Source organism: Drosophila gunungcola, unplaced genomic scaffold (assembly GCF_025200985.1).
Source record: "Drosophila gunungcola strain Sukarami unplaced genomic scaffold, Dgunungcola_SK_2 000001F, whole genome shotgun sequence".
In the NCBI taxonomy this organism is placed as follows: Eukaryota; Metazoa; Arthropoda; class Insecta; order Diptera; family Drosophilidae; genus Drosophila; species Drosophila gunungcola.
The window spans coordinates 11,349,623-11,363,701 of NW_026453197.1; the positions used below are offsets into that span (position 1 = coordinate 11,349,623).

The 14,079-nt window shown below is 39.9% G+C and overlaps 1 protein-coding gene across 1 annotated transcript in view; it reads right to left on the reverse strand.

The window, feature by feature from the left end:
* Positions 1-1,728: 1,728 nt before the first annotated feature.
* LOC128261285 (neural cell adhesion molecule 1) overlaps positions 1,729-14,079 on the reverse strand; it is a 71,194-nt gene continuing 58,843 nt past the window's right edge. Inside the window, 10 exon segments of the mRNA XM_052994900.1 lie at positions 1,729-3,540; positions 3,586-3,624; positions 3,627-3,786; positions 7,230-7,489; positions 8,287-8,395; positions 8,506-8,693; positions 10,035-10,216; positions 11,909-12,050; positions 12,983-13,064; positions 13,226-13,337. Of these exon segments, the coding sequence (XP_052850860.1) occupies positions 3,107-3,540; positions 3,586-3,624; positions 3,627-3,786; positions 7,230-7,489; positions 8,287-8,395; positions 8,506-8,693; positions 10,035-10,216; positions 11,909-12,050; positions 12,983-13,064; positions 13,226-13,337 (1,708 nt within the window). The 3' untranslated portion in view covers positions 1,729-3,106.

The following is a 14,079-nucleotide window of genomic DNA, read 5'->3' on the forward strand; positions in this document are numbered from 1 at the left end:
AATTTATATAAGGGGCTGCTAAAGAAAACATCAGGATTTTGATACATAAAGGAAAATTATAAAGGTGCTTTAACTTAGCAATGAAAAATACGAATAATGTCTTTCGTTATCGATACATCGGACTTCCATATTGCATACTTTTAAACTCCTTTATAAATTATTTCAAAACCAGAGTGATTTTTTTACACAATGCCAAAATAAATTAAAATATTATTTAAATCAAATTATAGCTAGAATTAATTATATAAGCTAATTTAATTGGAATTTAAACTAATTAGCATGTTTTGGTGTATAATGCTTCATTGTGAAAATCTGTCAAATTCGAAGATAAAGGAATGAAGTATTTATTACTTATAAAAGCCGTTTTATCAATGTTTAAAATAAAATTAATTTTAATTAATTTGTCTTCTATAATAAAAAGAGTGCTTTTAAGTTTTCAGAACAATATATATTATGTTATGAGAGAATATTTCCACCACCACTAACTCCGCACTCAAAAATACGCCATTATGCCTATTAATTTATAGCAAACTTTTCAAGTCAATCAGCTTAGAGGATTCATAACGGGTTCAAGCTTTTCGGATCACTGACGTCAGGCTGTCACTTCTGCCATTTATTATGATGCCTATCAAAATTTAGCCACTGTCAAGGACGAGCTTTGTCCCCGTCCGGTAATTTATGTTTACCGCCCAGTCAGGACAGCCAGGACAACTAGGACGGCCAGGACACAATCGTCAGTTGCCTTGATGCGGTGCGTGCCGAGCCGCAATCTGCGGCGGCTATTAGATTTTATTGAGCCGCTGATTTACACAATGCGCTTCAATTCAATTCACTGGTCGCCTTCAGCGCTCGGCAACCGAAAGTCTAATCGCTAATGGAGGGAAAACTGTAAACGGGATTTTAATTTTCACACATAGTTTGGGCGGAAAAATCAATATGGGCAACACAAGCAGACTGGCCGAGTACAACAAAAGCATAAATCACGCGTACAATTTTGTTCTAATTTTTTCCTTTGCTTTTTCTATTAAAGGCATTTTTGCTTGACTCCATTTGTGGGCCAACCTGGGGGCAATTCAGTTATTTACATTTTCTGACCTCACATCAACTGTGGGAGGTTGTTTTCTTTGCGTAGCTTTCTTCGTTTTTTCTGCTTTTTGTGTTGCCACGTGTGAAATGATATCTATCAGGCGATGACATGAAAGCAAATAGGAATCAAATACAGTCGGAATATAATAGAAAATGTCCTGTTAGTTCAAGAGCCAATTGACCAGAAATTCCACACATTCTTCGATAACTGAGTTTATTAATTAAGAATTTTTGTCTTCTTTATTAGTTACACACAAAATTGAGCGTCGAAATAAATATATTATTTACCTGAAGCTTATGCCATATAATTATTCAATAATTAATTGTCTCCAACAAAATAATGATACGATTAAATGTCCTCCAACAAGTAATTAAATTCCTTTATTACTTTCCAACTTGTCGATAAAAAGTTGAGTTGTTCCTATTTCACCCGCTTTCCGCTTTTTGTTCTTACCCAGGCTGTCGATTTAACTTAGATCCAACGTTCCATGTGGTTGACCATTTCAGTTGGTGAATGGTTGAGTGGGTGTGTTTCGGAGGTCCAACCGCCCACGTATAAATTTGATTTACTAATGAGGCAAGTCCGGCGGATGGGAAAACAAGGGACGAGAGCATATGAAATTTTAAGTAGTTTTTTCGCTTGGCACTTGCGGTTTGTCTTGCGGGTGTTGGGAATTGTGGCTGCCATGCGAACCGCAGGGACGGGCTGCACCATCCTGTTTGAGTGGCGATTTAAATTGGCCAAGTGGGACTGGAGAGGATTTCGGACATGTGTCCAAACTGCCTTCCACAAAAAAGTGAGAATTAAAATGAAAACCAACAAAGTTGGTTTCAACTTCCAAATTATATTTCAAACAAATAAGTTAGAACCGCAAACGAACTCGCAAATAATTAATTAACTCTTTTGGTTTTTTGTAGTTGATCTATATTTACTTTCGCCCTTTGTTTACATTCCGATACTTCATTTTGTGTTTTTTTACATTATTTTTCCACTTAGCTATCTGTATTTATTGATATTTATGCTTAATTCTGTTAGCCTAGCACATTTTAAACTCTTTCATTTTCTATGACCTATTGTAGCCTAAGTCTAACGCTTTCCCATCTAAACATTTAACTTCAGTATTTCCTTTAGCTCTAAGCAGGACCATTAGCCGATTAAGACGGCATCTCAAACATAAACTTTGATACATTGACAATCATAAATTGTGTATGTACAACAACGAAGGATCTTTGGGTCTGATTATTATTCTCTTTATACAAATTGCCACAAATGTATTTTATATACAATTTATCCTATGATATTTATGTCTCGTTTCTGAAATATTTTTACTACAAAATATTTAGCTACTAATTTGTTTGAGTCTTCTTGAAGTTTCCTTAAAATAGAGTGTGTGTTTAACTGTGTTGTGAATGTTTTTCCATCCAACTAACCCTATCCATGCGAAACAAAGCCAATTTTTCGAACATATTATAAGTTTACATATTTCGTTTTCATTGGGAAAAGGAATTTAAAGGCAGTTTTGAAGTCAACAATGAATCGAACAAATCTCCAAAGATGCTTTTGATAATGATCTCTTCTTTCTCCTATTTCAGTTTTGATATAACAAGGGATATGCTATTGAACCAGAAGATATGACGCTTTCCTGTCAGTTTATGTTCGGCTTTTACTACTTCACATTCCGCTTAAGTTTTAGTTTATATATGCACAGCACCTTAACGAGAAAAGAACAGGCTTGTTTCAGTTTTCATATATTTAACAAAAAAGAGTAATAATTTTAAAATTAATTTGTATGAACAGAAATTCACATTTATTAAGAGTGAATTATAAAGTTAATGCATTTTTACACTGTCTCAAAATAGTAGTTCCAATAAATATAAAGTTAATATCGAAGAATAATTTAAGTGTTTTAATAGACTCTTTATGAGTTAAAACAAATGTGAAAACTGCCACAATCCTGTCTGACATAGATTTATATTCCTACACATAAAATACATATATCCGTCACTTACAGAACCTCGTTTAGACACAGCTCTCGGGCACTCGCTGCGTCATCAGGCAGTCCTTAATCGCATTGATGTTTATGTTATCATCGAGGTCCTGCGAGGAGTTACAGGACGTAGTGGCTGTCGCGGTGGATCCCACAACACCCATGACGCTGCCAGCACTGCCCATCAGCAAACTGGAGCCCGAGTGGTGGGGCTGCTGGTGGTGCCCGTGATGGTGGTGCTGCTGCTGCTGGTGGTGGTGCCTGTTCAGAGTGGCGGCCCCGCCCGTGGCCCCCACACCACCCGGTGGATGGTGCAGCCGTCCGCTGGCGTAGGCGTTCAGTATGTACCCACCGCCACTGCCGAGTCCCGGTGGTAAAGTGCCCACCCCACTGCTGTGCACCGGCTGCAGGTGGGCGGCCAGCGTGGCCGTCGAGGAGAGGGAGGTGGGCGATCCCATGCCACCCACTCCCATGCCGCCCATGCCACCCATGCCGCCCATGCCGCCCATACCGCCCATCCCGCCCAGACCCATGCCCATGCCCAGCGGTTGCCAAGGCCGCCCAGGATGCTGCTGCTGGGCGAGATTACGGTACTGCTGCACCCACCGCCCACCGCAGCCACCGCCGCCAGGAGCTGCGCCCGCTGCGCAGTGATTTGATTGTAGGTGACAGTCGCATTCACCGCATCGCCGGACAGCATCGTCGTCGTCACCTGCAAGTCAGAGCAAATGGAGACATAAATACACTCAGCTAAAAAGTTACATTTACACAATCGAAAAATATGAGGGAATACAATAATAAGTACTAACAGACACTTATTTTAAAATACTTTAGGTTCTTTTGTTTTAATACTTTATATTTTGTTTTTATACGTATTACGCATTTAAATGGGCAATATTCAAATTAATGTAGCTAATGATATTTACAAGCAATGGGGAAATCATATTTTTTTGAGTGCAACCCAATCTAGTTTTTGAAGGCATTCGTCCAGAAGGTTTTCTGCTCTACCACTCTGGAGTTTTTCAAACGAAAAAAATCAAATATGCAGTTCCCCTGAACAATTTAATGCTACTAAAGAAATGTGACTGATTTTTTAATCTGTCAAATGTAAAATTTAATTTTGAATTCTTTAAAACTACATTAAGAAATTAAGACACAATAATATAGAACACTACCAAAAATATATATTTTATTATTAGTGGCAGATTAAGCATTTGCCCCCACTGAAACTGACAGAAAAAAGGTAAATGCTTGGCAAAAAGTCAATACTTGAAATTTCAATAAAACTATTTAGATTGCAATTTAGTTGTACAGCTTTCGAAAAGAAACGAGTTTTGCAGAATCCCCAGCTATATTGAAAACAACTTTTTGTTAAACGGCCTCTTTTGCCCCCCTCCGCAAACCAATTAGCTCAAATGATTATACAAAAGTGCACGAATTTCGGCTAGAACATCTAAAATGCTGCCGACCAATACGTTGTTATTTGCCATTTTTATTTCGCCGGCTGGCAAAGCGAAATGAAATTCTAATTGAAATCTCAATGCAATTTCCAGGTGACGGGAGAGTGGGGGCTGCTAACTGCTATGTTCGGCTTTTATGGTTGGCAATATTTAAAATTATTTAATTAACGAATTGAGTTATGCTGCGATTGCCGACTGGCCGGCATCGCCGCCTCCGCCTCCGCCGCCGCCGCCGCCGCTCAACCGACCGCATTTTAAGCCTGCCCGGAATGGTAATTTAAATGTAATTGAAATCTGCACAGCAAATCCCATTTACAGAACGAAACAGAAACAGAACCAGAAACAGAAATTCCCTTTCAGCCCCGACTCAGTATCCGTATCCGAATTGGGCCCGCAATCGGATACTTTGTTATCTGGGGGCTTCGAATGCAATGCGCCATGGAGCGGGTGGAAAAACCGCAGCGTTGGCTGATTTCCCAGCTACTTCTGTTTCGGGGTTTTTTCTGCATTGCAAATTGGTTCGCAACCGGCCAGGGATCGGGGATCGGGCATCGGGCATCGGTCCTGGGGCTAATGTATTTGGCCAGATTAGTGATAAATATACATATATTCGCGGACTGGCAGTCAATTGGTCATGGCCGATGCATATGGCCGTTTCCCGGCTCTAATCTCGTTCGCACAGCTTATGGTAATGGCTTTTGGGGATCTCGGCCGTTGTCAGCGCATAAAGGAGATATGTATACATATGTATATAAAAATACATATATATATATTTGAATATTCATGTGTGCAAAATTCATACAAGGGGCAGCCCATAAATAAATTCTAATTGCGAACTTAATGAAATGAAAACAAATGTGTTTCGGCCGACACTCTAATCTCGAATGAATGGTCGGCAAAAAAGCGTACGCAAAATATATGAAAAATGCTGAAAAATAGTAAAATAAAGTCAACGTGGTAATACAATTTATTATACGGAAAGCAATCGCCATGTTTGGGATTTAATTTTTGTGGGAATAATTTACTAAATGATTCAAGAGCTGTAGGGATCCAGAAAAATCTATTTACTGAATTTAATGAACTTTTTGCATTTTAAATAAAATGCGTTTAAATAGATTGAAATTACGTTCATATTTTCTTAGCACTGAGTGCGGAATGCTTTCTTTGGCACTGATTCCAGATGCGATGCACATTTCACCACACCTGTTGCCACTCTTAAGAGCCACCCCATCCATCAGCTGGAAAAAAAAGTTTAAAAAAATTGCTATAGATGCGGAACTTCTCCACGGATTTGGGCATCCAAACACCAAAGTTTCGTGTCCAATACAAGTGCAGAGCAAATATTGATTGATTACGGCCCTCTCAACATGATATATTGTGTTTTAAAAATCTCGCAATTACCTCAGAGCCCGGCAGCCAAGCTGCACGTTATCCTCCGATTTAGCCAATGGATTTTTATTTATAACCTGAGTGGCAGTGCACAGAGTGGGAATTTCGAAGGAGCCGTGACAGTTTAAAAGCTTTTTTTAATACAGTCGGGTGGGTGTTCGGGGAGCCCTCGTCCTCGGATTCTAGTTAGCAATTTGACAATTTGAGTAGTTGATTGCTATCAGTGCACCGACCAGATTGCCAAGACAAAGGGACAACGGCAAGATGGCGGGATGGTAGGAGTCTGGACGGAGTCTGGGAAAAAGTGTCCCAGTTAATGCGAACCGCAACTGACAACTGACAGACGTTAAACGCTCCGACAGGGCTAGCTCTCGGATTGGATTCACAGACTATCTGTTTTGCCCGGAACTATCTGGACTACCTGACTGCTCACAGACTGGCAACTGTTGGCAACAAACCTGGCCAAATCAAATTGCATTACGGAGAATAAAGCAAAGCACAAACGACAAAAGACTTTGTCCAACTTCCGTCTGCTGTTGCCTATCACACAATAATGAATTCCCTGAGGTGACACGTTTTAATTGTTTCACAATATATCACAAGTGGTGAGAGCTTGGTGTGATTTTCCGTCCAATAGAGGACCAATAGGTCTTAAGCTGAAAAATCATTTAACCTTAATCCCATTGCTGTTGCTAAAATATTAAAAAATAAATAAAAATTGATTAAAGTAGCCCTATTTATATTCTCGTGATTAAAAATACTTGACTTCAATTTAAAGGATTTCAGAACCTCTTAGTTTTATTAGTTCTTTTAGTTCTGAACCAATTTGAAAAAAGGGTATAACTTTAAAATTTGGAATGTTTACTATTTAATCATTAATAATATTATAACTATTGTCGTTTCCAGTTAAAATATCTAATTCTCTTTAACTAAATTAAATGTTATTTTTGTTTAAGAAAGTAACAAATTATTTATTTAAACACTATCTTAACCTAGAAAAAAGAAACTTAAGTTCGGAACTATATAAACAATAGTTCCTTAAATGACATATGGACTTAATAATGGCATAAGTCAATCTTACAATAGTCCAATATTTCTTTAAAATTTAATTTAATGAAATCTAGCCCACAATTGCTTTGTTGTTTAATAATTTTTTTTTATAGGTACTTTTTAGATAGGAGAAACTATTTAATTATTGTTAAGGTGATAAGTTCCCCTAAAAAGTGTCTCATATTTCTTGTCCCCTTAGTTAAGCCCGGCGGTGGCATTGTCCATTTGAGATCTTTGCCATTGGGTGAGTACTTACATTGCCATTGGGTGACCACTTGGAAACGCCGCCTCCTGCCGCCGCTGTGGCCGTTGCAAACTGATGGGCATCTGCGGCAGATGTCGATGATGCCGCTCCCGCTCCCACTCCTCCTGCTGCTGCTCCTCCTGCGGATGCGGCTGGATTTGCTACCGAGGACACCACCGCCGTGGAGGTGCTGCTGCCCGTGGCCGTGCCCGCGGTGGTGCTGCCCACGTTGGAGGCGTTGCTGCCACTGCTGCCGGCACTGCTGCCACCGACTGCTTGATTGAAATTTATTGATGAGCAGCCACGTTTCGTGTTCGTGTGTTAGATTGGCGGGTTCCGTCGTTAAAAATATTTACGATTAAAAGAAAATTGCATTGGTTGATTGGATTGGATTGGATTGGTTTGTATGGGGTCGGATCGGTTTCGTTTGGTTTGGTTTGGTTTGGTTTGGCATCGGTCGGATTGTTGTTGTGTTGATGAGATTGATTACGATTGCGGGTCGCCAAAGAACAATGGAGCCGGATGTGCAGATAGCGAATTGCGATTGAAGATTGCCATTGCCATTGCCATTGCCGTTGCGAATGCGATTGCGATTGCGGGACACATGAAAGTAAATGTCGGAAAAGTGGCCATAAAATTTGATTAAAGTTTAATGCTCAAAGTGCACACTATAAAAAAGCAGCTTTACTCTCGGTTACTTCAGCGGACACTTGACTCGCGGGGTGACATTAAAAACCAAACCGAAATTGAGCTATTTGCGCAAGTGACTGCTGCTTGCCTTACACTCAAAATTAAGATGGTATATTTGGAATGCGCACAATTAAAAATACATTTTTTCTTAAATAACAAAAGTATCTAAAAGCTTTAAAAAAACATTGATTATTTTATTCAAAATAAAATTCAGAAAATAGTTTGATATAAATAAGCTGTTATTTTTTCAAAAATATTAAATTAGTCTGTTATCAGAAAGTATTTGGATATAAATTAGCTGTTTCTTGTTTTATGAATTTAAATATTTTTTCGTGTACCCCCCCACAAGTCAAGTGTGAGAAACTGTTTATAATCTTACCATATTGCGATGGTATTACATCCGGATCACGTTCGTCCTCAACCAAATCCTCTGATGATTTCGTTTTTATGTCCGTGTGCTGCCAGCGCGGCTTCTCCATGTTTCCGCCCTGCGAAGAGAGTCGTCCGACGACAAAATAATACGTACATTAATTGCTCGGAAAATGTCGGAAAATGTTGGTGGTGGTGTTTAAGGGCTTCCAATCCCCTCGCAACTCACCTTGAAGACATCGCTGGGCTGGGCGGTCACTCCGGCGGCGGTGGCCTTGCTGCCGTGTTGACGATTGCGTCGCAAATTGTGCACAAATGTCACCACGAATATTCGTATCGCGATGGCCACACCAATAATTATGATGGTCAGGACACTGCCGACAATCACCGGCGACAATGTCAGTGTTACATCGTCGTCTGTTTGTTGTTATTTGCGTAATTACAGGTTGACAATCGGCGTTCATAAATCATCATCGGGTTTTAGATGGATTGCCAACAAGCCATCGCCATCGCCATCACCATCACCATCGACATTGACATTGCAGTGGCACATTTCCACACATATCCACATCCACACATCAAAAATTGATTGCCGTTGGAAGTGGTAGTTAAGGAATTTGGTTTCATCGGTGGGCAGAACGTTAAATTTGTCGACATTTGACGGTTTTATTTTTAGCCAAGGAAATTCACACGAAAAGAGAAGAGCAGAAAGCGCAGGCATATCATGAGTTATATGTGTATTGAAGTCATAAGAAGGGGACGATTTATGATTAATTGGTTAAGAGGACAGTGGGTAATTTAAAGCATTTATCCACCAAAAGCAAATATCAGTGAAATTGTAATGATTTTTAATAATTCACGGTTATTAAACAAATTTATAAACTATATTTTTTTGTCAAAGTTATTTTTGAACATATTTAACATCATTAAAAAGACAATTTGTGTGTTGCCTGGAATTCTTCATTCTAAACATATTTTTATTAAATTGAATGAGCATTTTTATAAAGGTATAAGGTGTGATTTATGTTTTTATTTAATCAGCATTTGCAATGAAGCATATCCACTCGTTGATTGTGTTTACTTGGTATTTATTAAATAGAAATTAATTCTTTTCATTTAGATTACAATTTTGAAATTACATAAGATTAATGGAATTAATTAAATACAAATTTGCAATGAATGTTTTAAGCATTCCGTTTTTCAAACCCTAGGCAAAGCAATCCACTGTTCAAGGTCTGTACTGATCCTGCCATGTCAAAAAGTAATTTTACACATATTTAACGCCATCGCAGGATGGCAGGAATGGAATCTGGATGGGGATGTTGATGGGGATGGCCCTTCAAGCAGGCATGTTGATTGCGTAAGTACTGCAGATGACTGGCGGAGGAGCCCTCCTGTCAAGTGTCATAGGCAGGGACTCGGGAAAGCGGGTGGGCTGGAGATGCGGAGGAGGATGCCCAATGCCTGCATGGGATTAATGCAGGCAAGGAAATCACTGGATGGGCCCAAGAAGCCGATATAATTCTGGCCATATTGCGACCATCATACGCGAACTGCGCACTTGTCAAAAGCATAAGCCCGCCCACGCAATCCCACCCAGAATTCAGCCATTCAGCCAAAGAGCCGTACAGCCGTACAGCCATACAGCCATATAGCCATATAGCCATTCAGCATCCGAGGGCCATCAGCCATCAATCAAGGGAAAATGTGCTGTTCGTTTTTCGGCGGCGCCATCTGGCTGCTGGTTGTGCCACTCACCTGTCTTGTAAGCTGTTGAGCCAATTATGAAATCGGGCAGCAGATAAGCGGCACTGCGGCCCTTCTGGTTGTACGAGTAGATCCTCAGCCGCAGCGAATTGTTCTCCTGGACCATCATCGAGGTCAGTGTGTCCAGGTTCTCCAGCGAGAAGAGCGCCTCCTCAGCGTTGCTCAAATTGAATCTGCAAAAGGAGGGATCGGGACAGAGGGTTCGAGATGATTGCGAATTAAATCAAACGAAATGGCCAGGAAATCAACGGCATTAAGCCCTTAATCAAATGTGAGCGGGCTGTTGGCTGAGCAGAAGCCAATGCCACAAATACTTTTTGGCAGCCCTTTTCCTTTGGCATTTTTACGGCTTGGGCTTGCTATTTTCTCTGGCATGTTTTCCTAACCCCAAGCACTTTTGCCATACCCCTTCATAAGATATGCGCTCTTTCCAATCATGACCTCAATTTGAATTTGATGCCTTTGCCAACGAATGCGGCTTTGACTTGTCTGGCCCTTCGATCCCCCGAAATCCTTTCCTCGCAAACTTCTGAAATATTAGGGTTCAATGTATATATATATTTTTTGCCAAACATTTTAACATTGATGACGATGTTTGTTGCGTTTTTCGCTGTCCAATGTGGGTTTCAATTTCCTTCCTTTCCTTTTCTTTGTTTTGCTTTGATGATGTCTTTGTTTTTAATACGAAAATATTTATTTGGCCCTGCTTCTGTACGAAAATTTGGCATAAATTTATGCGAAAGAAAAATGAAATGAAGACAACCCTCGCATAATGTTATGTGCACATATGAATTTGATTTGCCCATTTACGATAAGCATGTATACGCATTTAATATCCCACTATAAATGGGAATGACTTGAGCACCCATTCGAAGACAAACACAGCCTGGCCAAGAGCGAGCTGTTTCACGCCTAATTACACACCTACGTGGAGTGCTCCATACATATCTTATGAGGTGAAAGCACTTGAAATACATTTGCCAGGGCTCAAGTCCCCTTCTCTCAGCCACTATCGCATCTACAGAGCCCCAACTATTATTGAATAAAATCATGCTGGTACATCTGTCGTTGTGGGGGCGTCAACTGCAGACATCCTCCATTTACCGACTCTGATTCAGATTGTGGAGTGGCAAAGGTGTTCAGCTAAACATGACCATGCATACATAATTATTATCCCTCAAGCTTTGGCAGAGATTTAAACTCGTTATTGTCGGAAACAAATGGCCGGTGAAGCCATAATTAATACTGCAAAATAGCCTTTTACCTGGCAATCATAATAATTTTCCATATCGCCTGGATACCTGCTTTTATAGAATTTAATTGGTCTTTGTGTAATTAAGAAGCGCCCAAACCAAAGGTTAAATGTGTTATTTAATTAAAAAAAAAAACATTAAATTAAAGTAAGTTAATATGATATGCATTACATTTATGCATAAACAGCCATTTTATCAGAAGAGCTTAGTCGTTGTTTCATTTTGCAAATAACATATTAAGGAAAAATAATCAGTTAGCGCAAAATATCTAGAATCAAGTTAAAATCTTCGTATATGAAGAAATCATATTTAAGACAAAGACAAAACTAGTTTTCCGACCAGTTTAATTACCCAAATAAGCCATTTCCCATGCTCTATTTGATAAAAGCTAGTGGCATTTCTGTGATTCGCCCGAGGGTTAAGACCACGGCCTATACATGAATGCGAGATGTGTGTTTCACGAAACGATATGGGGCCATTTGTTTAACATATGTACCATATCTGGGCTCCGGGTCAAGCTGGACCCGACATAAGCGGCTTAAAATCAAGCCCCCGAGTGGAAAGGGGCCACGCCCCCCGGCAGCTGTAGTTATAGTTGATTAATATGCTTACCTGGTGATGCCGGTGCGTGTTGAAAACATTTCCAGCACAAATATTTGCGGCAGGCCGCCGTCATAGCCGGGTATGCACTGAATGTCAACACTCAGCTCGGTGCGGTTGAAGACGGTACAATTGCTGACGGCATTCGGCAGGGCTGGAATCGGAATGGGATTTGCAGTCCGCACACAAATACACACACACGCATTTCCATCCGGGTTTCAGATTTATGTTGGTCCACGTTACGCAGGAAATTAACAAGTAGCAGCAGCAGCAGCAGCAGCAACCAGCAACATCAGCATCGAAATCAGAATCGGAATCGAGAAAAGTCAAAGGGTGTAACATGAGCATTGGAACTTTTTGTCCAAATGGGGTATCCCAATCCCCGAGTCCCCAAAATGCACAATGGTCCGTCTCTGGTTTTGCTGGTTTTGGGTATGACTCTCTGTCCGTCCGTCCGTACGTCCTGTTTTTCCGGAGGTATGCCCCCCAGTTCGGAGTACTCAGTTGGCCAGTGTTTGCATGCGGCATTAACATGTTAAGGTCAAATTGCACGTAATGAAGCAACTGCAAACAGAGTCGACGGGAAAGGCAAAAGCCGGCAGCATTCTGTCGGCGTGCATACGGTGATTTTTACTGACATAAGAAGGTTTGGCTAGAGAGCAGCTATTTTCGAATTTCGCTTCTGTTCCCAAAGGGGGGTAATAATAGTTTTGAAAAGTATTAAGAGGGATTTAATATAGTCATTGAGGATATCTCAAAGTTTAAAAATTTTTCTGGCGATGAAAATTTATATAATTAAATAGCTCCATTAAAACAACGTTTATCCTTTTAAGTCTAAACTTAACATACTGTTAGGATACGTTTTAATTTATATAATATATTTTAATTCTTTTCTCAATCAAAATTTATAAGAGCGAGTGCTTTTCGCATTCAGGCAAGAAAATTCTTATATATTTTTTGAAAATAATTTTAATGCAACCAGGTGTTAAAGTTCGTTGCTTATGTTGTTTAAATTTCAAAGTTTTTAACCACCGATTGTAGACCATTGGCTGGGTGACTATATTCCCCCTGTCCGTGAAAACTTACCTGCCAGGACGACTTGGAAGAGGCAGGGGTGCTGCTGGGTGCCCACTTCGTTGGAGGCCCAGCACGACAGTGTGCCATAATCCTGCAAATACATATTTATTTATTATTTAAAATGCGGCTCTTGCTTAATTGCCCAAGGCTGACTTCGGTCTTCGCTGTGGACACTCCATTTATATATATATATATATATGAATATAAGAGAGAGAGAGAGAGAAAAATAGGGGGTAGAATCGGGGTGTTTACCTGATCTGTGACGGGTGTGTACTTTAAAATGCTGCGGCTGCCGTTCACGCTGAATCGTTCGCTGCCCACGTCCAGAGTTTCGCCCGAGTTGTTGAATTTCCAGCGAAAAGTCCTGCAAAATGTTAGTGCACATGTGTGAGTAAGTTGCGTTGACATTTTGACAGAAATGTGTGTGTGTGTGCAGGAGGCAGGACGAGCGACAGCGTCGAAAAAGAACACGGGACAGGTAAAATGGGGAACGGAAAGGGGGCCGGCGTGGGAAACATGTTTGCGAAGTTTTCCATTTTTAAAATAGCTTGTTAAAATATTAAAGGTTAAGCGCGCACATCGCAGGACGCAAAGGCCAGTCCTCGGACAGAAACTCACACATTTGGAAGCCTTTTAAAAGGTTAATTATCTCTGGCATATTCGGTCGGACGCTTTCCCATCTTGGCAGTGCAAAAATAAACGTAAATCAATAAAAACAGAAATCCATTTAAATATCGACAAGGGTAAAAGGTACATGAAATCAACAAAATACAGAAAATATGCCGGTCCGATGAAAGCAACTTTGAAGTGAAATACTCGATGTCAACAACAATGCCAGTCTCTTTGATTTATTTCTGGTTATTAATCTTCAGAATCTTTCAACTCCACCTTTCGTTGGGCAACGATATTAATTATTATAAGGCACCATAATTATTTTATAAATGTTAAAGACATTTAATATTATGGACAATCATAAATTTTGGTTTTTAAATTTAAAATTATCGACGATCTCAAATAAATTTGTTTAATAAGACTTCTTTTTTTGTAACAGTACAAAATGAAATGATTTAGAATATTTTAAATAAAGTCTGATATATGTTTTTAAT